Here is a 25,457-nt window from a genome sequence, read left to right on the forward strand (position 1 = left end):
AAGAAAGGAAGACCACTCCCTTACCAGATTTATGACTTTGACCTGGCAAAGACAAGCTCAATCCAACATGGTGACTGATTTCACCTCAACGGTAACTCCTAGCCTCATTATGTGGTCGTGGTAATACATTAGCCTGCTAAGCAACACACCTCAAGGGACCACGATGGGAAACAAAAAGCCCACATAAGGACACAAAGTAACTGACAGCTCCTCCGAGTGCTCTCCATTCCTTTCCAGGGACGATTCTGAATATTCTTCCCTGTTATTGAATGCCTTGATTAAGTAAACCTCAATAAAGGAAGCAAAGCTCACTACAGGGGAGGGGAGGGCAGAGCTCAGTCTGTGGAGTGGCCCCCTCTCTGTCTCATGGCTTCACTAACAAACTCACTTTCACTTTAAAGTCTGCTGGCTTGCATTTGAATTCTTTCCTGCTCAAAGCCAAGAAACCGCAGTGGGTCTCGAATCCTGGGGTCCCAGGACGCTCCCAGCACATCTGCAGCAGAATGACTCCATGTGGCCTGTGTTCCCCGGCAGGCGGGGAGTCCGTCTCTGAGGCAGGCAGGCAGGGGGAGCCCACGGGAACCCACGGGAACCCACGGGACCCCTAAGGAGGGGGAGGAGCCTGAGCATCCACCGCAGGCTAGGTTAGGTCTTCTTGGGAGCACTCACCAATCACCAGCTGGAAATCACCTCCTTGTACAACTAAGCACGATGCTTGTGCATGTGTGTGTGTTGTGGGGGTGGCACTTTTCAATAAAGAGGCAAAATATCCTCAGGAATACCTTTTTCACGATGCCCCAGACATGGTGCCAGCCTTCCGCCAAGTTAACCTCTTGCCATCGGGTTGATGTCGTCCATATTCTTGCCCAGGGAGACAGGGAGAGGTGAGGAGGGAGGACATTCCCTTTCTCCGGTGACTCCTGGCATCGTGCATTTCCCCGGAGCTCTACACCTCCCGCAGTCCTGAATCTGAGAAGGCGGGGCGCGGCTCAGAAGGGGCTGGCCCTGGCGGAGGAGCAAATGTCCATGAAAAGGGTCCGGGTCCCGAAGATGGATTGCCTCACTGTGAGCGCACGCACTCACGCAGCTGTTCCCACACCCACACACGCAGCTGTTCCCACACCCACTCAGGTGTTCCCGCCGTGGGGCGGGGGCTGGGCGCCCAGACACGGGTGTTGGAGGAGGATCGTTAGTATTTCATCTTCCCGAGACATTTACCTGGGCAAGCCCCCCCGCCCCGAATCTTTGCTCTCACTTGGCAATACCCGTCGAATGGTGATAAATGTCTAATTGTAGTGGGTTTTGAGGGCCTCAGTCACTTACGGACACCAGTCAGAGGGACGCAGAGCCGCAGCTCCCAAATTGCACAGCGAGGAGCCCCGGGGCACCGCGGGGTATTTGGAATCTCTGAGGGAGACACAGCATTACTCGGTACCTGTCAGACTCCGGTGGACCAGTGTCCACACGTGCTGGTGCTCAGAGGCCCTTAGGTCTGACATGCCCTCTCTCCCTGCCAGCCTGTGCGTGTGTGTGTTCTTTTTTCTCCTCACCTTGAGATATATTTATTGATTTGAAAGAGAGGGTAGGAGTGAGAGGGGAGAGAAACATCTATGTGAGACAGCAACATCCATCAGCTACTTCCTGCCTGTGCAGGGGATGGAACCTTGGGACTTGCAGCCCAGGTATGTGCCCTGACCAGGGATCAAACCTGCAACCTTTTGGTGCATGGGGCCACATTCCAACCAACCGAGCTGCCCTGGCAGGGCTCCAGCCTCTCTTTATCAAAGCAAGCTCAAATTTCTCCTCTTCTGTGAATTCTTCTAAGATGTCCCCTCATTCCTCCCTATGTCCCGCCCCTCCCACTTGTCTGGGTCCCAAACTCACACTCTTTAAGCACTGAACATAGTAGGTCATCGGTATTTGCTGGCTGCTTCCTCGGGTAGTGTGAGCTCAGGGAAGACTGGGACACTGTCTTATTTCATCTCTGAATTCCCAGAGCTCAGAAACAGCAGCCGATCTATAAAAACCCAAGGGAATAGATACAGGAAAGAAATTCTATAAATCCCAGAACTTCAGGACAGAAAATTGACTTCAAAGACCATGAAATAACTTCCAAAATCATGCAGTCAAAAACAGAGTCCCGTAAGACAAGTGCTGGCTTGCTTGTGCTTTGGGGATTTGGTCGGCAGAGAATGACCCTTATTAGCCAATGGGGGAAACAGGCTGGTGGCCCCCGGCACCCTCCACCCCCGCCTTAGGAGGCCTCCTTGTCCCCGCTTCCCCCGCCGCTTCTCTGCTTTCCCAGAGGGCAGACGGCAGAGCCAGGCTCCCCTGGGCCCACTGACTGCAGGATTGGGCCTGAAGGGCCGATGCAACTCTACCACTTAGAAAACGTTCCTACCAACCATGTCCCAAGAGCCAGAAGCAGGAGACCATTCAGAGGACCTCAGCGTGACTGAGGACTGCCCATGGACTCGGTCCCTGGGCTGGGTTCCTACCACGTCAGCGATTGTGAATCAAGCCGAACGGACACAACGTGGTCTTTTTCTTTGACTGACAGACGTGCACGTATCTCTAATGGCACGTATCTCTCAAAATGCTTTTTAACGCCTGCACTTGAATCTGATAGTGGGTGCTTACTGATTTTAAACAAGCCACTTCCATCTCCGTGCCCCAGTTTCCTGTCCCCGGGGATGACAAGATGGACGGAGTGCACCACGGCCTGTGAAACTAGCCACAGCTTTGTTCCAGGCATCTTGCCCCAGGAAATAAGCAGAAACATACAGGTAACTAACTGTCCATCACAGTGTTATTTACAATATGGAGAACCTGGAAAAAAAACCCCAAGGATCCGTCATTAGGGGGAATAAACTAGACGCAGGTATTAAAAAGGAGAACTAAAAACTTGATAGCACAGTCGACTGCATGTAACACAATGTATCCATGGCCTGGAGGAGCAGGCCCCAGAACCACGCCGGTGGCAGAGTACCTGAGCTGTGTTGCTCGTGGAGCTGAAGGGGCCACGGGGAACAGTTCCACTCGGGGTGTCTCTGGGAGGGGGTGCAGGAAGGACGTACAGGCCCTGGGCTTGTGGTAGATGCTGTGGGGAGATTTCTAGAAGTAGAGCTTTGCTCTACACTGGATGCTGTCAGGCAGTAAAGAGAACTCTATCCTTGGGTGTCTGAATAAACCTGACCCAGACGGGGAGGAGACTGGGTCCAATCTAAAGCTGTGATTGGTAGGGGAGCAACAGCCACGCCCACTACTCCCGATGAGGGTTCGGCAGTGATGAAAGACCTGGAGGCTGGAGTGTACCGCCTTTGGCCGAGCATCGTGTCCTCGACGTTGGCGGGAATGATCCTTCTGGGGAGATTTATACGCACATATTCATGGACACGTACACGCAGGCAACTGAGGATACAGTGATGGAGTCCATGTGTTGAAACCTCTTGTGACAATTTAAAACACTTTTTCTTTTTCCCTGTAAAATGAGTGTCTGTGGCTGGTAGAAATTTTACTGCAGAGGCGGGTTCGGTAAGAGCAGGCGTCAACTCTCTGTAACTTCACTACCTCTGAAGTAACACTTCCATGTATGAAAAAGCAGAAATATTTGTGCCGTTGGCAAATGGGCACAGCTCCTTCACCAAATACCCAAAAGGAGAAAAAAAGAAAACAAAAGCTTCCTCTCTGTTCCGGGTCGTTAGAGCAAAGCTCTAGGAGGGGATTTATAACCACACAGTTACATGTTGTGAATGTGCCTTTGCTCAAGAACTGCACCCTGTCGACTTGCTATTGCGTTTTTGTATTGCCGGCTTTTGCTTTGCTCTCTAGGAGGGTGACTGCAGATTTGGCTGCTTCTCAGACTGGGAATCACCAGAGACGCTGCTCCTGTTCAGAAACGCGCGGGGCGTGTGAGAGACAGAGATCGCACACGTGCATATTAAAACCCATACATCACCCTCACGATGCAGACGATCATCGCAGACGATCATCGCACTCAACTCGGGCCCGGGCGCCCTCCCTGCCTCCCTCACTGGTATTTCTTGAGCGTTTACATCATGCTAAACTCTATGCCAGGTACAGGGCATGTGGGGTTCAAAACCAGGCACAAGCCCTGCGTCTGTGGGCCTCACACAACAGCAAGGAGACAGGTGTGAGTCGGTGTCACAAATGGGCGACATGAAAAGACATGAGGACGGTGGAGAAAAGAACCTGGGATGACAGCGGGGGGTTGGGGGAGGTGAGGGGGTGGAGGGATGGGAAAAATACAAGAGATTAAACTAAAAATGAAAGAACCTGGTGGTTAGAGAATGTGCAAGTAACAGAAAGGTCCGCCTGGTCAGAGAGGTGAGCGCCCCCGGAGGAGGTGGCGTTTTGCGGAGCCCCAGCGTGAGCAGGACGGGCTGGTGTCACCAGCAGGGGCGAGATGGAGCGGACGAGAGAGGAGCTGCGGTGGGAGGGCACACTGCACACCCTGGGGACTGTCAGGAGGCCAGCGTCCTGGAACTCGGCGGAGCACAGGGGAGACAGACATCAAGAAACGGTTCGACATGGTCAGAGTTGTGCCTTGAAAAAGGCCAGCGAAGCTGCTGAGCAGGGACAGCATGGAGCGGGGCGGGAGCACAGAGCCCACCCTAACGCCTTCCTGGAGCACAGGGTCGGCTGCCAATGACCAAATTCCAGGCACGGGGACGGGGAACACTTCTCCATCCTTATTGGAAAGTTAATTTCCACCGAGAGAGCAAAGACCATACCTAAAAGGAACTGCTTACAGGATTCACTCCTCTCTGGATCATGGAGCAATCTCCTTTGTTAACCTTCTCTCTCCCTGGACCCTGCTTTAAACGGGATTCCCGCCCCGCCCCCTCCCGCCCCGCCCCCCCCCGCCCCCGCCCCCCATTCCCGAACAGTCCCACGCTACAGAAACAGCACTGGGCTAGGAACCAGGGACACAATTTCTGTCTTGGCTTCTCCAAGTCGGTTTCCCCAGCTCTCCAGCCTCCTTACAGTTGCTCTTGAGGGTTGAATGAGATGATGGAGGAAAAGACCGAACAAACGCCAGGCCTCGGAGCACCCTGTGTATTTCAGGAAGGGCGCTGTTTAAATCATGATTAAGTTGTCAGTGTGACATGTAGTTTGTATGTGGCCTAATGGGCAAATAGTAAGGTGTGTATTATTTCTCTGGGGTTCCAACGCTGGGCTGTAAGAACGCAAGGGCTTGCAGGTTACTGCTGCCACTCACCCTCAAAGTTCGCATCTGGCCTCGGGTTTCCATTCAATGACATTGGTCAGGATGGTCACGGTTGTTTTCCACGTTCCATTTCTCCTTCTCAGCAAGTCCCTGAAACTTGAGGAGTCTCGCCTTGCAGGAAGGCCCCACTGCTAAAGGGGAGGAAATACCTATCCTTTTCCTTGGGGGAAGGTCAGCTGACAGCTTGCATTTTCCAGGGCAGACCTCGGTTCAAATAGTATATTGTTTCCCTGCTACATGCACTTACCTGTGCAGAGTTTCTTGCCCTAATGTTGGTGGCCATAGATTACAGTCAGTCCATAAAGCTCTGTACAGGTGATGTTTTCCAGCAGTTCAAAGGCAGTCTGTGTTCAGGAGCTGGACCAGGTGTCCTCAGTGCAGCCACTGGGTACATTTGCACACTGCCTCAGGTGGGGTTTGTGAGTGACACCTCCACACTTGCAGATTACAAGTGCCAAGGGAGCCTGGTTTCCTCCAGACAACGGAGACTCTGCACCATCCGTCATGTAACTAGCCTCGTATCCTCAGCTAGGCAAGATAATTACTGGGCTAATTTATTTTCATAACTGTGCACTATCTCAGTCTGTGTTCTGAGAAAACAGCCTGGACAACACGGGCGGGTGGTGGGAAGAATCCACTCAACGGAATCTGAAGGGAAACACAGCTCGAGTCCTTCAGGGCCTCCTCTGATCCCTCAGCACCGGCCTCCGCTTCCCCCGGACATAACAACCTCAGCAGTCGGCGGCGTGACCTCGGGCAGTGGCTTTTAAGGGCAGGGGGGCGGGGTCTGGACGGCAGTGGAAGCACCAATCCTGTGCGGCGCGGGGCTTTCGGAAGCGTCCACTGTCTGCTCGTCTCAGGGGGTCTGGGGTGGGGTAGACGCTTCAGATGAACAAACGGCCTACTGGTTGGCTAGTTCCGTTGGAGCGCCTTGAATTCGTGTCTTCTTTCTGAATTGGCTACCACGGGGCACTTTCGCTTTGTTAATATGACTATTATATGGCTGGAGAAAAGTCCTTCACAGTGAATTGAGCCCTATTTTTGTCTAAGTGTAATCCTCATGATGGAACCTCTGCTTTACCAGCCCGGAACAGGGCCACATGGGTCAAGGGAAGCGAGGGCGACCTGGCTGCCACCTGAGTAACCCCGGTGTTGTCTGGGGTTAGGGAGAGGTTCCGGCTGGCCGGGTTCCTCGCCACTCCGTGAGCGACCCTCCAAGGCTGGGACTGACACGAGACCATCTTCCCAGAAAGAGGAGGGCTGGTCTTTCAGGGTGGGATGTCCTCACCTGAACTACTTCCTCAGATGCTGTTGTTCAAGTCCCCATGGTATCTACCCATTTAATACGCAGGCAATGGGGCCCTGGCATTAGAAAAGGTACCGTCCAACCTCTGAAGGTGTCTTAAAATTGTTCTACGTTATAGACAAGGCTTCCCAGCTTACAAAGCTCTTTGCCATATGTTGTCTCACTTCATTCTCAAACCAGGAAGAAGACCAGGCAGGGATTGGTAGCCTCATTTTCAATGCAGACAGACAGGCTCGGAGAGTCCCAGGGACTTGCTCAGTGTGGCACAGGTGGGGCTGGAACCCAAGGCCTTCGTCTTGGCCACAGCCAGTCTACTTCCCACCCCACCCAACGGAGTGAGAAATGGGGTGGGTGCTGCCAGAGTGCCCTGTGCTTGTCCAGCAAGCCTGCCAGGACCGGGGGGGGGGGGTGTCTGTTTTCTCAGTGAAAGCCCCTGGGTAAAAACTGCTGCTGGTGGTGATCAAACCCTATTGTCCACATGCCTGTGATCGCTTTCAGCTTCTCAGAGACGTCATGGTGGCTTGTTTCACCACTTACACCTCAACCTGGCCACAGCCTTATTCCCTTCCTCCCAAAGCTGTGACTCGGGCCACCCGCAGAGAAGTGGAGCCCTGGGGTCGGGTTGGTGAGGGGCCCCTGGGGACACAAAGTGTGGGTGAGTCTGCCCCAGGGCTCCAGGCTCCAGCATGAGGGTGGAGGGTGATGTCATGGGTGAGAGTGCCAGGTGGGGCAGACGGTGAGTCGGAGAACTCCGTTCCTCCCAAAGAGCACTCGGGTCAGCTGACGGCTGCCATGCCCCACTCATCAGGCCCCAAGTTGCCGGAGCTTGAGATGTTTTTTCAGGAGAATCTGAAAATCTGGCATTTTATGTAAATTCTCCTTATTAGGTTGTTAAATGTTAAAGGCTTATTCAAACACGTTTAAACCTCTGTGGGTCAAAAACAAACAAAATAATTCTGCAAATCTCTTTTGCAACCTCTTCTCTTTATAATTGTAAGGGCGTAGAATGTTTTTAGCAGAAATGTACCAGAACGTGGAGATGGGGGAGAAGCATCTTTATTACCAGTAGGGTCTCACGTCTTCTCCACAATGGTGAGAAACACAGAAGGGATTACTACACCGATGGAGCCAGGGTGTATACAGATTCCAAATGATCACTCTTGAGCAGAATCTGTCCAAATACCCACCTTTCTGTCTTTGAACAGACTTGGCCTTTCCCCTGTCCTTCCCCTGGGGGGGGGGGCGAGGCCCTTGCACAAAGCTGCCCATGGCACCCACACACTGCAGGTCAAGGCAGGGGCCACACAGCAAATACCTGGCCTTCCCCTCCCGTCCCAGAGAGCACACTGGGGTCTAAACAAGTGAGAATTCTAAAAATATATGAGTGGCCTCCCACTGAACTTAATTAGTGTTTTCAAAGGCAATGCATCACAAGCATTGGAGTTTCGCTTATCGTTAGTAAACGGTTCATTGTGACGCATCTCCCAGATTCCAGAACGACGCGGTTAAGAGGTGGTTTTAAAAATAAAGACGAAGGGGATGTATTGCTAAGCTCCCCAGACACCACTCTCTCTCTTCGGTTATTTTGGACAAGCTTGGGTTGGCTGGGTGGACAAACCCGCTCACCAAGTCACCTTTGGGTATCCGTCTCAAGGATCTTAAGAATGTCACCAGAGACACTTGGACTCTTGAGGAAGGATGAAAGAGATAAAAGACCATGTTTTCCAAAGCACACAGAGAGTTAGAAGCCATACCTTCTCACCTCCCTAACTGGCAACCAGGAGGGAGCCCCTCCTTGAACTGGTTTTGGATGACACTCAGTCAAGTCCCACCCAGCAGCCAGAGCTGGGAGACCAAGGATGCCCATGTTCTCTATGCTCTTGCCAGGACTCGATCCGGAGGATGCAGGCGCTAAACACTAGAGCTTTCCCTGTCATCTCGTAACTTAGGATGAGGACCTGCTTCCTCTCCGCTGCACTTGAAAGTGAACATTCAAGGGGTGGGAACAGAAACCAGACTCAGGAAAGGAGAGAGAGGCAAAGAGATGACCGGCAATCTGACAGGGTGTGTCTCCTGGGGAAAGGCGACTGGATCTTCAATGCAGACTGACAAATCGAGGGCAGAAACAGGTCTATTTTTTTCTAGGTCACCCTAGGGGGCCAATCTAACCTATTTACGAGTGGTCTCAGGGGAGGTGTCTTTAGATAGCTAGCTTGTCACCATCCTTTTCGTCATCTTCCGTGATCACTTTGGGTCCCTCCTCTCTGAGCAGAGTCGCACCTGCAAAACAAGCACAGATCTGCAATTAGGTGCCTCTAATTAAAACCCTAGACGGCCATTCAGCACAGACACAGCACAGAGGAGCACGGCAACCCCAAAAGCTTCCTGTGTCCCCACAATGAAGGGTGGCAGCAGAGAGCGAGGGGGAGCTGGGTGGCCTTATTTGGCCTCCCCGGGGACCTGTGGCTCAGTGAGGACACCAGTCTGGTTAGGAGGGGACGCTCGACCTGGGGGTCAGAGGTCACTTCCCCCTCTTCTCTACCTTCTGTGTTTTTGTTTGTGGCACCGTGGGGTGGGAAGCACATGGATGTGGGAGTCCAGGTGATTTGGATTCTCATTCTGCCACTTGGTTGGCGTTGGGCCAGCTAACGCCTTCACGTCTGGACTTTCTGTTGTGGAGAATGAGGACAGGGACACTTCTATAAAGGGTCCTTGTGACAATTAACTAAGAAGTATGTAACAATGCTCAGCCCAGAGCCACACCCAGGAGCAACTAAACATCAAGTCAGCTTTTCCTCTGCTTTCACAGTTGACCAGTTTATTTTCCTCTTGTAAAGAGGCGGTGAGCCTCATGGAGTCAAACTTGAACACATTTGACTAACACCAGGGTAAAATCCTGAGTTTGGGGTCTGAACATGCCGTTTCGAAATGCCGGTGCTAGTCAATAAGTTTAGAGAGTTCAGAGTGAAATAAGAAAGTAAGGAACAGATAGTGAGTTTTCACACAGCTCTGTGGCTGTGGTATATAAAAAAGCTACTCTTGCCCTGGCTAGTGTAGCTCAGTGGATTGAGCGTGGACCTGTGAACCAGAGGATCGCAGTTCGATTCCCAGTCAGGGCACATGCCTGGGTTGCAGGCCGGTTCCCTGCAGGCCAGTTCCCAGTAGGGGACACACAAAAGACAACCATACATTGTTTCTCTCCCTCTCTTCTTCCCTTCCCCTCTAAAAATAAAAAAATAAAGTTAAAAAAAAAAGCTACTCTTTATTTCAAGCTAACTCTTTTTCTTCTTTGGGGGATTTCTTCTTTGTTTGAAAATTTTACTGATCTGTGAAATTCTGAAACCTGAAAAAAATCATTTGGACCGATCAGCCCAGAAAAGACCATCCGAGGACGTCTGGGTGGTTGTGCCCGTCCTGTGAGTTGTGAAGTGGGGTCGTTTTAACACAAAGACAAAGGATGCCATGATTCAAGGCTGGCCCTCCCCAACTCTGCCGTGTCCCCAGCCAGCCGGTTCCACTTCCCATCTTTGCCCACCACTGCATTGCCCCCACCCCCCATAATTAGAGGCCTTCCTGTTCGTGAAGAGCTTCATAAAGAGCTACCCTTCGGGGAGGAGAGTGGTGCACCACAAGAGGCCTTTCCACAAGCCCTGGAAGTCATTCAACAGCAGCAAATTAATGAAAACTATGTGCTGATCTTAATGACTTCTCATTTGATTCAGTTCCGAGTGTGTTCATGTGGGTTCTTTACCAATTAGCTGATATTTATTGGAGAAGAAAACAATTTCAAGAGTCTAGCTGAAACTAAGTCTTTGGCGTAAATCACTTATGAAACACAGTGGGAGCTCTTTTTCTCTTGCACCAGCTGTGTAGAGGTTCGGGTTTTTATTTGGAACGAAGGCTGTCTTGCTAGGAGCGTGCGGAATTGGCTGGGCGGAGCCCGCAAACTTTCCGTCTCACCTTCCTTCATGTCGCTTCACATGGAGTCAAAACTGGAATTAACTCAAAAAAGTCAAGAGCCTTAAAATCCCCAGGTCCCAGTCAACTTGCTGATCATTTTGAGTATCTTTGACTCCTGGTCATATGAACCTCTCTGGATTCCAAGGAAGGCTCCTCCCTGTTTAAGTCAAGGTCAGCCATCAAAGTCAGCCCTTGCCAGAGTGAGCTAGGCCTTCCACAGGGACATGGGAGATAACCGCAGTGAAAAGTGAACTAGCTTTTGTGTTTGTAGAGCTGAGCGTTAATCTTATCGTGGGAAATGCATGGTAGTTCATAAGAATCTTGATTTTTTATGAATATCATGGCTTAGAAAGAGGCTTTCCCGTCAGTAGCATACGCAGGGAAGCACTGCGTTCTTATTCTCGATGCTTACTGTTGTTGGTTTTGGTCAGTTGAAAATGAACAAGGTTTGCCAACTGTTGTCTTTCTGGCTTAACCCAGGCCTAGTCCTCGTGCTGTCCTGTGGGAAGCAGACGTATGTCACTGACGGAATTTCCTACAGCCAGAAAGCTTTGCCTTCGGTGGTCATTCAACTTTGAGTAGGTCACTTAACCGATCTGAGCCTTTTTCGTCTGTAAAACTGGCCATGAAAGAGTTTGTATTTCACACAGTGGGGGTGGGGGGTATTGCCACCAGCCAGACAGATTTAGGCATCAGCCATACCTCACCTGATGCTCTGTTACAGCACTTTTAACATCAGAGGAATCACTGGACAATACGTCCCCCTCCCCCACTGGATGGGGAGGTCCTCACAAGGTATTTCAGCAGCCAGCACAGGACTTGGCATATAGCAAGGACTTAGAAAATGTCACTTCCCTCCCTTCTGGTCTCCGTGCTAGAAAGCTTAGGAGACTTGGATGCTTGTTAGAGCTGGCTGTGTTTTTAAGGCCAAAGCCACCGGTCCAAGGTCTCTAAGGGTTGCTTAGCCTTACAGCAAGCTGTCTTAGGCCATGAGCCCACCCAGAGCCCCCTCTAGAGCTGGCCACCTGTGTTCCAGACGTGTGCCTCTGATTCATGGGAGCCAGGGCCAGACACTGCCTCCCCTGGTAAGCCACACCGGAGAGAAGGCTGTTCCCAGCAAGACAGAAGAGGTGTCACTTTCAAAGGGTGTGCCAGTCTTCTTTCTACAAGTGCAGCATTGAGCTTCGATCTCCAAAGGCTCATAGCTCATGATCCAATTTTCCAGGAGGCTTTTTTTCAATGACTCTGGACCCATTATTCTTGACTTTCCTGGGTTTCTTTTGCCAGAGATTGGAATGAAAGACTTAGTTTTCCTTAAGTAGACCTCAGCTACTTTGATTCCACCAACCACAACCCAATACCCCCTGCCACACAGCCAGAGGGGCGCCCCTGACACAGTCAGCAAGAGGGGAGACCCTGGCGGCCAGGGGCCAAGCTGGGAGCAAAACCTCAGGCTGGTGCTGAAGCCCGAGATGACTTCTCACTGAGGACTCGTCTGGCAATTGGAAACCATCAAATAAGCTCATTATCCAGGGGAAGGAAGGTAGTTAGCTGGAGATTTAGAACAGAGCAAACCCTTGTCCAGTCCTCACTTGCCAAGGGCTAATGAGAGGAGACGTCTCAGGAGTGCACTTGTCTGCTCGCTCCTCTCCACACTATCAGAACCCGTGTGAGTCTCTCTGAACATCTGCTGAAGGCTCTATCCTTATCAGCTTAACTAGCATTTCGATTACTGCCAAATCTTTAGATACTAAAAGCCTCTTCAAAAATAAAGTGCTTCAGCAAATACGCTAATAAAAGCTAGAATTACAGACCACTATATATAATTGCAAATACAACACAGAGATTTGCTGAGTCAGGGAATTTCCTAATGTGTCCAGAGTCCCTGGATATACAACCCCCCTCTCCAGCCTGGTGTACTTTGCGCTGTTTGAGAAACATTTTTTATTTAATCAGAAGCTGCTGTCTTATGATACAGCTATTAGGAGGCAGGCTGCTTCCATCGCCAGATAAACAGAGCTCAACATTTTAGGAAGTTCCTCGAATGACACACTTATACAGAGAGGTGAAACCTGGTGGCTAAGAAAATTCTCACTTTGGGAAATGGCCTGACTTATCTCAAAGAAAATAAGGTTAAGCAGAGAATGCAGGGAAGCTAGCATTTACTGAGGTCTTTCAGCTAAGCCAGGAGCTGTGCTAAGTGCTCTCTCTGCTTCCTTTAATTGTGTGAACACTCCAAGGAGACAGGTTTTAATGGCCCTCCTTCCTGAGGTGGGCGAAGCAAAGGAGGCTCTTAGAGTTTGTGACGGTTGCCCAGGGTCACGAAGCTAGGACGGAGCAGAACCAGAGGTCAAACTGAGACCTTCCCGACTACAAAGCCTGGGCCCTGCACTTAGTGTCTCGAGAAGAGCTTCAATCACCATAAATACAAGAATGGGTAGAAAATAATCATTCTCCTAATGGAGAACCTGGAACTGCAAAATTGTGACCTCCAAAGATAATATATTTTAAAAACCCAAATACTTATTGAGCATTGCTATGCAGAAGGGACTGAACCAGGCACCCAGGTCAAGGCCAGCAGCCAAGGGCAATCATAGCCAGTTCTCATGAACCCATTACACAAGTCATTGATATAAGTCAATTGAAATAATAGCCACAAGAACAATAAGAATAAAGAGATGACAAAGTCATGGTGTCTGCCTGCCTACGTCTGATTCAGAGCTAGTGCAGAGTAGGAAAGGGTCATTGTGGACTTGGATGGGTCTGTTAGCAGAGACTTTGCATTGGCTGAGACTTGAAAGGGGACTAGAAGCTGGATGGAGGCAGAGCTCAGGGGGCAACATGTGAGGGGTTGGAGGCTCCGTGTAGGGAGGAGCACACGTCAGTGCAGGGAGGAATGCATGTAGCTGATGACGAGAACAACCAAGGCAGGTTCGGACCCTCCCCATTGGTCCTTGGTCCGTTTCTCTGGAGCTGAGCCTCTCGTGCCCCATGCCTCCTGGCCTGGTCTGCTCCTCAGAAGCCAGTGACCTTGCGTGTGCTCCTGACAGCCTTTCCATGGTGTCCTCTCCTGTGTTGTCCATATTTCTTTATTTTCCTTGTCAAGTGAAATAATGGGGCAACATGGTTTTACAGTAACAGCTGGAGCTCATTGCCTCCCCCAAGTGGCCCCTGTGGATTGCTGTGCTGCTACAGTCTCATCTTTGCACGCACATGTGTAAAGCAGAGCTCGCTCAGACGCCTTCAGTAACATGGTGCACTGAGAACCTGCCCGCGGTGGGAGGGCCCTGGGTCAGGACCTCCATGTGTGGTTTCTGAGCATAATTTCATCCCTTCATCTATCATCTAATCATCCTGTTATCAACCCAATCATTAAATCAGCCATTCCTCCCAAAACTTCAACCACAGAAGACTTCGAAGTGGCTAAGTTACTTAAATAATCTACCAGTTTCTTCATCTGTAAAGGGAGATAATAGCTACTTTATTGTGTTATTCAGTTGATTAAAAAACTGCATCCTCTACTACCCTGCCCCCACTATTTACATAGAACACACACACACATACACACCGTCATGCTCTAACCACGCGTACACATGGCTTATCCCCCAATTCGCACATAAAACTGTCAGGGACAAGACTGTAGCTTACACACTGGCTGCCCTCCAGCCTGGGGTTTTGAACAACGTTCAGCACAATTTCTTGGCTTGATTTGACACATATAAAGATAGCTATTATTACTTCTGCATCTGTCTTTCTCTTCCTCTCCCTCTCTCTTCCTCCTATTTTGAGGATTTGGTCAATGTGTCCAAGTGTCTTGGGAGAATCAGCCCTCGGCTATCGAACGCTTGATCCACAAAAGATGGGGGGTGGGGCATTTTAACTCTTCTCGAGGACCCGCGGACATTTCTGTTTGCTTGGATCAGTGAATTTAGCCAGTTCTGCTGAAGTATGAGCAACACTCCCACCCTGCCCTCATCTCCACGTCAGCCCCAGGGGAGCTGCCAGGGAGGGGGAACTCGAAAGGCGGCCACAAATGAGGACCCTCCCTGGAGCACTTCTGAGCAATACAGATTGCGGGGCAGGACAAAGGCCGTGGCCGTGCCACCTCCAGATGGTAAGGCTCTTGACCTGTTCCCACACCCGCTGCAAATGGCCTGCACCAGCACTTTTTACCTGCTGCCCAGGGGGCCGGGTTCAGGGCAGGTGTGTCTTTTCTCCTTGGCTTTTTCTGTTCCAGGTCAGTGTTGTGAAGGGCTGGACTCACGTTGCCCTTTGGATGTCTCTCTTGGACCTCGTATCCTTGAATTAAATGCTCGGAAAGCACACCTGTGTAGTTGGGGGAATGGAGGGAGAAACAGGGTTGAATACATTCCTCCTCACAGCTGCGGTCTGCACGCCCATCTTGCACTTACACCTGGTGACGGCTGCCACTGTCTCTGCTCACATTCATCCCAATAACAGCGTTTTCTTCCTAAGAACTAGTATGCATTGAGGCTACACTAGAAAATATCTATGTGAAGGGCTGTACGTGCCTGATGTGCATGTAACATTATTCCCACCATCACACGTGGAAAGAGAGTGAAGCACGGGAACGTGCCCCAGGAATGCGGCTCGCAGGTGCCAGGCCAGGAACGAGCCCGCGCTCGGCTGCCTCCTCGTCAGAGAGACAGTTGTTTGCTGCTGTGCAGGCCACGTGCTCAGCTCTTCAGTGACTTCATTAGTTCTGTGCCTCCCCAACCTGCCTTCTCACCTCTTCTTCTCTACGGGCAGTTTTCCTCCATCAGGTATAAACACTCTGAAAACAGCCTCCTCTATGACCCTTCCACAATCCACCGCCCAGACTGAGCTCCCAGGCCCTTAACTAAGGACGTCCAGTATGACGCTACTTCTTACTGCTCATTGCCGCTATGTCAGTGCCTTTGTCGTTTGCCTGTTAAAATTGAATTTATTGGGGTAGCATTGGTCCTTCCCAGAACACTCTGGGAGTGTTCAGCAAAATGTTCTTTTGCTTTGTATCCCTTCAAATGGGTTGTGAATAGAGAGGACCTTAAATAAGTAGACTGGAGTGAGGGAGAAAGGAAAATAAAACAAAATATTGGGGAACAGCATGTCACGTGTCACGCGCAAGGTTGTTATTGGGACATGATAGCTGCTCACCAAACCATTTTGCTTTGCTCTGGGACACATAGCTGGGTTATATTTCCCAGCCTCCCTTGTAGTCAGGTGAGGCCGGTGACAGAGGAAGCGATGTGACTCCCCGCAGGCCCGTCCGTGTTCCACTCTGTCCCCCCGTGTCTGATGTGCACCGTGACTTTGGAACATGCACTGATGATGCCTCAACCTCCAACAGCCCGAGTCCCTGAGTGACTGTTGGAGCAGAAGTTGCCCCCAACTCCCAACTTCCACTGTTGGTGAGTGAGAAATAAACTTGCATCACGTCATGCACTCATATTTCGGAATGTATCTGTTAGAGCAGCTGGCTGTGTTACTTAGTTACAACCAAGACAGGTGGGGACACGGTACCAATGATTAAGAAACACCCACATGGTTGAGGAAGAAATGGGAGACTGAGGTAGCAGCAAACAGGTCCCCTTCACAGGCGTGCAAACCAACCTCCTGGTCCTCACCTGGAATGAAAGGCGGGATGTGCAGGGCCGGCGTGTCTTTCCTCCGTGGCTTTTTTTGGTCTGACTCAATGTTCACAGTGACCTGTACATTTTTTCCATTTCTTGGCATCTTTTTGAGCTCACAGTCCTTAATGAACTGCTCAGAGAGGTCATCTGATTTTGACAGGAGGCAAAGAGAAAATGAACACGACATATATCAGGGCCTGGTCAAAGCTGGTTGGTTTCCAGTTCCACCTGATGGAAGGAACAGAAGCCACTGGTCTGAAAAAAGAAGTATTTCTTTACTGTGGCCTATACTACAGAGCACTTCAGTGGCCTTGCACGAATGTATATAATGAAATGGAACAGTAGAATTCCATGAAACCCCAAATGAATGGACTGAAATGGGATTGATAATCAAGGCAAAGAGAAACTTTGGGAGAACACGTTCTCTGGGCTAAATGCTCCTTCTTGATTTCATTTCCTCAATCCTTGCTTTCTTTGGAGACCCCCAAAGACCAGTAGGAGCCTTATGCTCTCCTGGGTCTTGAAGAAGGGTATTCAGTACGCTACTCACCTTGACTTCTCCAGCCAGCCAGGTCACGCTGCTGACTTGCACTTGGGCTTCAGGTTGGTCTTTTCACTGCCCTGGCTTTGCAAGTCTCCTATTTGCCCAAGAGTCTTCTTAGAGATTGAGGATTATACCCTTTTAAAAATTTTATTCCTAATCACTTCTCCTTCCAATAAATGCATGTTGAATGCTAAGGAGGTGGAGTAGAACCTACCTCAGTTTAAATCCTGCTCTGCACTTGGCAGTTCTGAGAACTGGGCCTTAGTTTCTAAACACTTTAATATTCTCTCAGCTTTTAAGTGGTGATAATAGTCCTGGTTGGTGTGGTTCAGTGGATTGAGCACTGGCCTTCCAACCAAAGGGTCGCCGGTTTGATTCCCAGTCAGGGCATGTGCCTGGGTTGCAGGCCAGGTCAGGCCTCTAGTAGGGGGCATGCGAGAGGCAACCACACATTGACGTTTCTCTCCCTCTCTTTCTCCCTCCCTCCCCTTCTCTCTAAAAATAAATAAATAAATAAATAAATAAATAAATAAATAAATAAATAAATAAAATTTTGTCAGTAGGTATGTGCATGTGTGTGTGTGAGAGAGAGAGAGAGAGAGAGACAGAACTAAAGTTGACAATTTTGGCACTTGATACATTTGATATATTTCAGATGCTCAAAAAATGTCCACTCTGACCACTGCTCCCCCCTAACACTTTTCACTAGGTGCAGAGAAAACTCCCGATGTTCGTAAGTCCTTCCACGCTGACCCAAGTCCCGGGTGTCCATTCTCATTTTCTGGATACCCACAGCCTTTGCTCATGTGACACCTTCTTTGCCCTCTTTGATGATAGGTATCTTGTGTTTTATCTCCTCAGCAACAACAAATAAATATTTGTTGAATGTATGCTTGAACAAATGGCCTCAAACATGCGATGTATAAGAACCTATTCTGTTAGGATTCAAAGAAGCTACAAGGCAATGCACCTATTTGTCTCCTCTGGAAACTCACCATTGCCTGGATACAGTCTGGCCAGATCTACAACTAGGAATGAATGTAGGGAAATTCAGATTAATAGGGTCTTTTCAACCCCTGTCTCTCCCTTCTTCCCTTCCTCTCTCTTTTTATTTCTATTTTTGGAAAATATTCAGGTCAGTTCCTTTCACACATTGAAGATTCAATATATCGAACCTTTTCACTTCAGTTTTGTGGATTTAGACATGTATCATTATTCATTTATTTACTCAACAAATGTTGATTGAGCCAGGCCTTGAGCTAAGTAGTGCTGCTAAAATGACAAGTAAGAAATGGTCCCTGATTTCAACTTGCTTATGGTCTGTGGGGCTTTATAGCTCGATGATTCTTTGTCTTAGAAAACTCAATATACACGAAGAACCTACCATCAGAAATATTTAATAGCCACTACATCACTACAGCTGCATCATCAAAAGATCACAATACATAACCAAGAAATCAAATAGCATCATTTTCTTCGGCCAATTTAATAGTAATAGATGTTTCCCTTTACCAGAAAACAACTCCAGTTACTGCAACTTAACAGACATTAACCCAGATTGTACTCCGTGTAAGACACAAGACTATATGACAGGGGAACTTTATTGAGCACTATTCATGTAGCAGGTGCTTTCAAATGATTCTAGTGTGTGCAATGGACCAACATCTTTTTTGATTCGTCAATGCCTGGGTTTACCAGAAGGCCTGGTGACAGGCTGAGGGTTACCTTTCTGGTGGGTAAGGGCATCAGCATCAGATCCAGGCCCCTGGGACTAAGAATCTGCATGCCTGGCTGAAATGCAGTTTTCAAGATTCGTCACCACACAGCGCCGTCGGTCTTCCCCCACTTTACGCACACCACGGGCATTTGCTGTGTGAAGGGATGTTGTTGGAGCCGGCGCTGTCCAGCTGTGGGGTCTCTGGAGGCACAGGCTGGATAGAGACTAGCCAGGGGTCACCATTCCACCCCAGGATGTGAGTCAGTCCCCAGCACAGAGACCAAGGCATTTGCTTCAATTTTGACTTTTACTTCAATTACACATTTCCCCACTTTTGGAGAAATCTTGACATAAAATATCTGATGGCAAATGGGGGGTGGGGAGGCATAACCAGGCGAGGCATAAACAAAGGCTATGAATATGCAAAAGGCCCATCCATCAAAAGTCTGAGTGTCTCATTTTTAGAAATGGGTAGAGGCGGAGATGTTTCTGGTATTTTCATTACAAAGGTTATGCAAAAAGTCAGTTCTGGAAAGGAAACAGATTGGCAATAAAGCAGAAAAAGGCTATTTAAAATTCTGTCTTGATAGGCAAAGAGAGATATTTGAAATATTTTATTGGCGTTGCATGCAGGGTGTAAGTGTGCCGGGAACCACTGGAAATGCGCTTCGCTGCCACATTCCATTTATTGCCTCAAAAATGCTCTGCCTGGAACTCTCTCAGACCCCCCTAAAGATAACACTGCCTTTCTTCTCTAATGAATGTCTCCCCAATGCTTCAGCTAATATTTATGTGGCAGACCCCACGAACCCATGGCTATTTGTTTGTCCATCTGGCCTTGGCGCTCACCAGAAGGCACGCACTGTTGGGGTTTAGGGGGCCTCCCTCTGGCTGGCCTGCAAACTGAATGGCGGAGACCCTCTTTTCTGACTCCTGCCACCGACATTCCCGCTGCCGCACTCACCCAAGTGGCTGCAGCGAGGGTCGAGCTGGTCCAGTCTGTCTTCTGAGAGCTCCAGTGGCTGCATCTGCTCAGTGGACATCATCGAAGGAGGGCTGCTCTGTGTATTTCCTCCGTAGCACTACAGAGGTGTCAGATACAAGCCCACTAGCATGTGTCAGATACAAGCCCATTAGTGCGGCTTCTGTTCATCCATTCACTTGTTAAGCAGGTGTATTTATTGAGCACTTACTATGTTCCCAACTCAATCCCATTTTCCACCTCTGCCCCTTCTGCTTAGCTACTAGAAGAAGCTCTAACGTGAAATTTAAGCTATCAACAAAACAAGTAAGTCTCTCCTAGACACATGCACACAGATTTATGGGTAATTGTCATATAGCAAATATTCAATATTTGCCCTCTCTCGGATGCACCGTGGGAGTGTCAGAATGAACTCTCATCAAGTCTGAATTAGAAATGAGTTAGCTGGGAGTTACAGAATACACTGATTAAACTTTACCTATATTTTCTCTGCTGAGTTTTACAAAGTAAGATTACGCCTACTTCACAGATGAGGAAACTAAGGCTCAGAACACCTAGTTAATTTGTTTAATCAAATATCTATTAAATATCCACTTTTGGACCCACAGCCACTCCTGCAGATTTCCATTAGACATTCCAGTCTCTTAAAAACAGAGCCAATTTTCTGAGCGAATTGAACCGGGCTCTGGTTTTCGACCTTTACAACCTCAAGTGTAAAGTAATGAGACTTCCTCCCTGTCCCTGCTATGATGGTGGTAGAGAAGTGGTAGGAAAAAAACCCCAGTTTTGAAATAGATTTTTATTATTTTCTCCCTAGAGATTCCTGACATTAGAGTGAGCCCGCTCCCCTCCCCTCCTTACCCCCGTCTTTCCCAGACCACAAATCCATCAAACTTTCCCCAGCTATTAGTTGTCGATATTGCCCAGGAGAAGTGGAAATCCAGAATGAACATGTGTCAGGTCTAAGTGAGAAACGCATTAGTTGAGATGTATAGGCAACCTTCATTAGTCCACCTAGATGCTGTCTCTTGAATTTCTTTCAGATAATGTATTACTCATGTCCTACCATAGTGAGAACGTGGGGGAGGAGTAAGACTAAAATGGGCCTCAGGTCCTCTTCTTTTGAGATTCCTACATCCCTAGGTATGCAGACGAACACAGGGACTAGCTGTGGTTACCATATCGAGCTCAAAGAATTAGTTCAACTCAGTTGTCTTCGGAGGAACAAGCCAATTTTCTCTGGGAGGCCTGGAGGGCCTCTGCCGTGCAGGCTGACATCATTGCACAGCAGATGGAGCCATTCAGGGATTACTTGAGTGGCTTTTAGTGTCACTTGGAGCAGACTGATTATGCTGAGTGACCTCAGCAGAAATCAATTTAGACCGTTGCCTTTAGTGTTTGTTAGAGACTCCCAACTCCCTGGGACCATAAAGAAGTAGGCTGTTAACTCGGGTGCCACCCCCACCTGCTTGAGCGGCGAGGAGGGCTGTGGGCCACCTCTCTGGGTGAGTGGGCTTGGTGCTGGGACCTAGAGGGAAAGTGACAGCCTCAAATGTGGCCTGGGCATCTACTTACACAACCTTCTCTTCTTTGGGCAAAATGACATTAGCCCTTCAGACTTTGTGCTGAAAATGACCTCTTGGAGAGAACCCAGTCAAAAGATTCATTGTCCAGAAGGAGAAATGGAGGCCCAAAGGGGTTCAAACGACCTCCCATTGGTTGGGCACTTGGAGTCAGAGTCCTCACCGGAAGCCGGGACCCCTGCCTTCTGCTCTAGGTCCTGTCCGACAATACCACTCCTCTCCTCCTGCACCCCCAGAGCTGAGCTGTTCTTTGTACTCAGATCACGTGGCTGCTCCTAGGTGCTCAGTAGATGGCTATTTAATTCAAACTTGAGTTTTTAAGTCAAACAGATCTGGATTAAACCTCAGATCTTTAACTAAAAGGCCACAAGACTCTGGTAAAGTAGCTAAACTGAAACGATGTAGCAAGGGGGATGGAGTCCGTGGGCAATGCCATGACCCATGCCTCTCCCCTGACAAGCTATGGCTGCTGCAGTAGAATTTGCAAAGGCTGGCACCTTTGTGACTGCCAACTGGCACCCAGGAACACATGTCCTCTTCTGCCCCCACCCCACTCTTACCCTCAGTTCTCTAATCTGTAACATAGAGATGACAGTGCCTATCTTATAGAGTTACTCTGAAGATTAAATAGGATAGCTTCCCTCTTTGCATATTGTAGGAGACCTTTGTTAAGTAACATTGTCTATACCCGACTGAACAGCTGGTTAATGGAGACCAGGTGTATGACTGAAAATGTCTACAGACTTATCGAATCTTCTCTTTTCATCTAGATGCCGAACCACGGGACGGCCAGCCTTCCTTCACTTGAGCGAAGCCACTATCGCTGTGCTGGGCTTGAGAGACAGAGGAGCCTGCCCTCGGGAGACGACTTGTACGAGTGCCAGAAGTCCAGCGATTCGTCCCAAACCTGACACCTGCTTCCTGCCACAGTAAGACCTGACGTCTGTGGGGAGACAACCCTCTTTTAAATCAGTGTGACTGCAAGGACGATGGTGGTGAACTGGCACACCTCTGAGGGCTGGGGGGCTGAGAGGTGATGCCCTGATTTGGGATTTTCCATTGCAAAAATACCCGGTGCTGATCAGGGATATGTTTTGCCCATGGGATTAGAAGACACTTTTATCATGGATGATGTCATTATGATTTTGGCAAAAACAGTAACAAAAACAAAAACAAAAACAAAAACTCTTCACAGGAAGGAAAGAACCAGCAAGGGGAGGGCAGAGATACTTGGAGTTCAGCATCGCCTTATAAATAACTAGTCATTTAACCTGCCTGGAGATTGTTAGTTGAGATGACCTCTCCCCCTCTCAACTCCCCCCTTAGAGTCTATCAGACTCCGTGGGTCTGAGCCATTGTGAGGGGAGGGCGGCTCTGATTCTTGCCTTAGGAAATGGAGTGTCTCTAGTTCCTACTCCTGATCTGCCCTGACTCCTCTCTTAACAGCCTCCACTTCCAGCCTCAGGGAGGGGACACTGCTGTCATCTTGCTGCCCTGAGAGGGTTTCATCATCTCCCCCAGCAGCTGTCTGCCCTTTGGGAACATTCCGAGCACCTGAGTGCCTGCTCTCCTGGGTCTTCAGGCTCCAACCAAAGGCCTGGGCCCTTCGGATTGGGGGTATTTCATAACTGCTCTCTAGTCCAAAGATTTGTGACCCTGTTACATTCTCTTGTGACTTAATGGTTCAGCACAGTCTCTGAATGTCAACACTCACACTGTGAGGACTTGGACTGCCACAGTGATGGCCAACATCGGCCTGCAGAGCCAGGGCCCGCATGTTGTGGGCATCGGGAAATCTGCACCATGAACACTCCAGAGGGGCTGCTGGAAGCACCACAATCCGTGCATTACTCTTCAGCACACATGGAAATATTTGCACCAAAGGACATAACTAACGACTGCAAAAATTCGTACTGGCTACCAAATGCACTTATGTTGAACAGAACAACAGAAAACATTGGTTTTCAGAGTGTTTCAGATTCCTTGATGAGAGAATAAAGCATTCTGGGTCTGTATTACTTTTTCCATTGCTGCCATTTGAGAGAAACGTGGGTATCCTGGTGTAGCACATACTAGAGACCAAGCGACATCTTTTCAGGGGTTGGAGGAGGTTTTCAGGACCCCAATGCTAACCTCTTGTTGTTATTTTCCCCCAATGCTAAACTCTCACAATTAACTTCCTCTTGCTAACTCTAACACTTCAAAAAAAAAAACACCAAAAAACCAAAACTCACTTCCGCTGCCCAGAGAGACACCTGTGAAGCAAATGCCACTGAGGAAGGAGCTATATTAAGTGATGTGGCATGCAGAGGGGTTCTAGGACACATGTCACTTGATCTTTTGAGATCAGGTTCTGAAGGGTCCAGGGCCCTGGGTACCGGGAGGGAACCCCACCCACTAAGTTGCAGAAGGACAGGCTGGGAGCTCCTTTGGGGAAACCTGCCTCCACTGGCTCAGAGCCTGTTACTATTTCCGGAAGACAGTGGTGCTACTTCTGCCCCTAAAAACACACTGCCCAGTTCAATTTGAGGTCCGAAGCTGGTCTGGACATTTTGTCCTTTCTCATCACACTGAGTAGATTTCTCAGCTGGATGTTAGAATATGGAATTTAATCACAGGCAGAAAATTCCTCACTGACTGCAAGCATTTGGTGTTGAGGGGCAATATGAGGTAACAACAAATGTTGGGTTACTTGTGCCATTCCCTAGCTGGGTGACCTTGGGGGCGTTATATGTCCTCCTGGAAACTGAGTTTCCGCATCTGCAAAATGGGATGATCTTGGCCCCTTTCTAGGGTCACTGAAAGAGTGAACGGCACAGAGTGCATGGAGCTCCCAGCCCCGGCCCCGCCACACACCAGCTCGAAGCAGTGGGAGATGCCCTCTGGGCTCTGTCGTCCCCCCACGTGGTTACACCAGTTGTGTCCAAACTGAACCACTGGAATCCTCTCTGCCTCCCGTCTTTGGCTTTTCTGAAGCTAATGCTGAGGTCGGAACTATACGAGGTCCAGACCAACTGCAAGGTCTTGGGGACGTGGTAACACTGGTTCTCAGGGAGGAGCGAGCTGACACTCAGTTTAGTCGGGCGGCCTTGTAAAGAATTTCCCCAAAGCCATCAGGCCTGGATTTACTTGGTGGAAGAATAAGTGAGAAGGTTATGTCCACAGCCCAATGTAGTGCTTGGTAAAAGGACGCTCTGGTTACATAAAATTCATATCCTTTCTCCTATCTCTTCTTAACCCGAGGATGGAATTCAGGTCAAAGAGCACCACATTTTGAAATCAGTCTTGCTCATTTAGAAGACCTGAATGTGCAGTATTTCTGGAGGAGTGACTGACTCTTCATTGGAATGGGGCAGGGAGAGGTGTTCTGAGAAGCACACTGTCCCCAGCCTTCAGCTGAGTCTCCTCTCACTGCTCCGCGAACAGGCAGCTACACCAGTGTTCTGCCTGAAACTCCCAATTTAATTTGCAAGGACCCCGGTTCTTACACATCTCAGGACTCCACCTCCCTTGGAAAGTGACTGGGAAGTGGTGACCTCTCCTGCTCCCCTCCCAGCCCCAACTTAGCCTTGCTCCGGAAAACCATGTTCTCCTCTCCCCATCCCAGCCACTTTCTGCAACCTTCTTTGCTCAGCAACCATAAACTTATTGAAAACTTGTTTTTCTCCCCACCAAGTTCTCAGAGTGAAAAATCCGAAGCACTTACCTGTCCGAGCAGGTGCTGGGGTGAGAGGTCCAGAGGTGGGGAGGGTGAGCTTCCTCCCTGAAGCTGGGCTGGCTCCTCTTTGGCTACAGCAGCTGCTGCTGCCCAGCTCCAGCTCCTCTTATCAAGGGACCAGCTGCGCTGTTGCCATGGGGATGCTCTGCTTCTCAGGCGCCAGGGCAAGGGGGATGGAGCGGGAAAGAGGGCTGGTTTCACAGCTACCAGTCCCAACTGCAATCACTGCTCATTATGAGACCCCACACCCACAGATGTGCTTTGAGCACCTCCATGGCAAGGCTGGGGAAACAGGGACACAGTGGCCAAGACCCTTTAATCCCCATGACAACAGGGTTTTTTGGGGGTCTCACTTTGCAAATATGGAAATTAAGGCACAGAGAAGTTAAGTGGCTTGTCCAAAATGTACCCTAAGTCTTACCCTCATATCCACTGAGTTCAAATTTTAAGTACTTTCGCTCACACACTGCCGCCTCTGAGAGACCGGAAGGAGGAGGATAGCAATCGCTGACATTTCTATAGTTTCCCATTGCCAGGCAGTCTTGACATTTAATCCTTATGACACCCTGTGAGATAAGCTGGTGCTGTCATCCCCACGAAGCTGATCAATCCTCTGCCTGAGGTCTCCCCACTAGGAAATGGGAAGGTCTGACCTGGGCAATCCAGTGCTAGAATCCATGCCCTTCACCACTTTGCAGTACTACTCACCAAAGAGAGCGTTTCAGAGAGAAATATCACACCAAAGGCAGCAGCAGCCACCATA

At 49.4% G+C, this 25,457-nt stretch overlaps 1 protein-coding gene across 1 annotated transcript; it reads right to left on the minus strand.

The window, feature by feature from the left end:
• Nucleotides 1-8,721: 8,721 nt before the first annotated feature.
• PPP1R17 (protein phosphatase 1 regulatory subunit 17) lies at nt 8,722-24,744 on the minus strand. The gene is made up of 5 exons (XM_037126456.2): nt 24,683-24,744; nt 19,376-19,493; nt 16,145-16,297; nt 14,691-14,843; nt 8,722-8,837 (listed from the first exon to the last, which is right to left on the minus strand). The coding sequence occupies exons 2-5, from the start codon at nt 19,455-19,457 to the stop codon at nt 8,758-8,760; spliced, it is 468 nt and encodes a 155-aa protein (XP_036982351.2). The 5' UTR covers nt 19,458-19,493; nt 24,683-24,744; the 3' UTR covers nt 8,722-8,757.
• Nucleotides 24,745-25,457: the final 713 nt, after the last annotated feature.

The sequence above is a fragment of the Artibeus jamaicensis genome, unplaced genomic scaffold, assembly GCF_021234435.1.
Source record: "Artibeus jamaicensis isolate MK-2021 breed Jamaican fruit bat unplaced genomic scaffold, CSHL_Jam_final contig_1016, whole genome shotgun sequence".
Taxonomy (NCBI): Eukaryota; Metazoa; Chordata; class Mammalia; order Chiroptera; family Phyllostomidae; genus Artibeus; species Artibeus jamaicensis.

What these genes read in the sequence shown, in the direction of transcription:
- PPP1R17 (XM_037126456.2), bottom strand. Translation starts at nt 19,457, where the DNA reads ATGATGTCCACTGAGCAGATGCAGCCACTGGAGCTCTCAGAAGACAGA. An exon ending in CCCTCGCTGCAGCCACTTGG is followed by an intron (nt 16,298 to 19,375) that starts GTGAGTGCGGCA and finishes TGTCAAAATCAG; the next exon opens with ATGACCTCTCTGAGCAGTTC. An exon ending in CCCGGCCCCCTGGGCAGCAG is followed by an intron (nt 8,838 to 14,690) that starts GTAAAAAGTGCT and finishes CTTGTTTTGCAG; the next exon opens with GTGCGACTCTGCTCAGAGAG.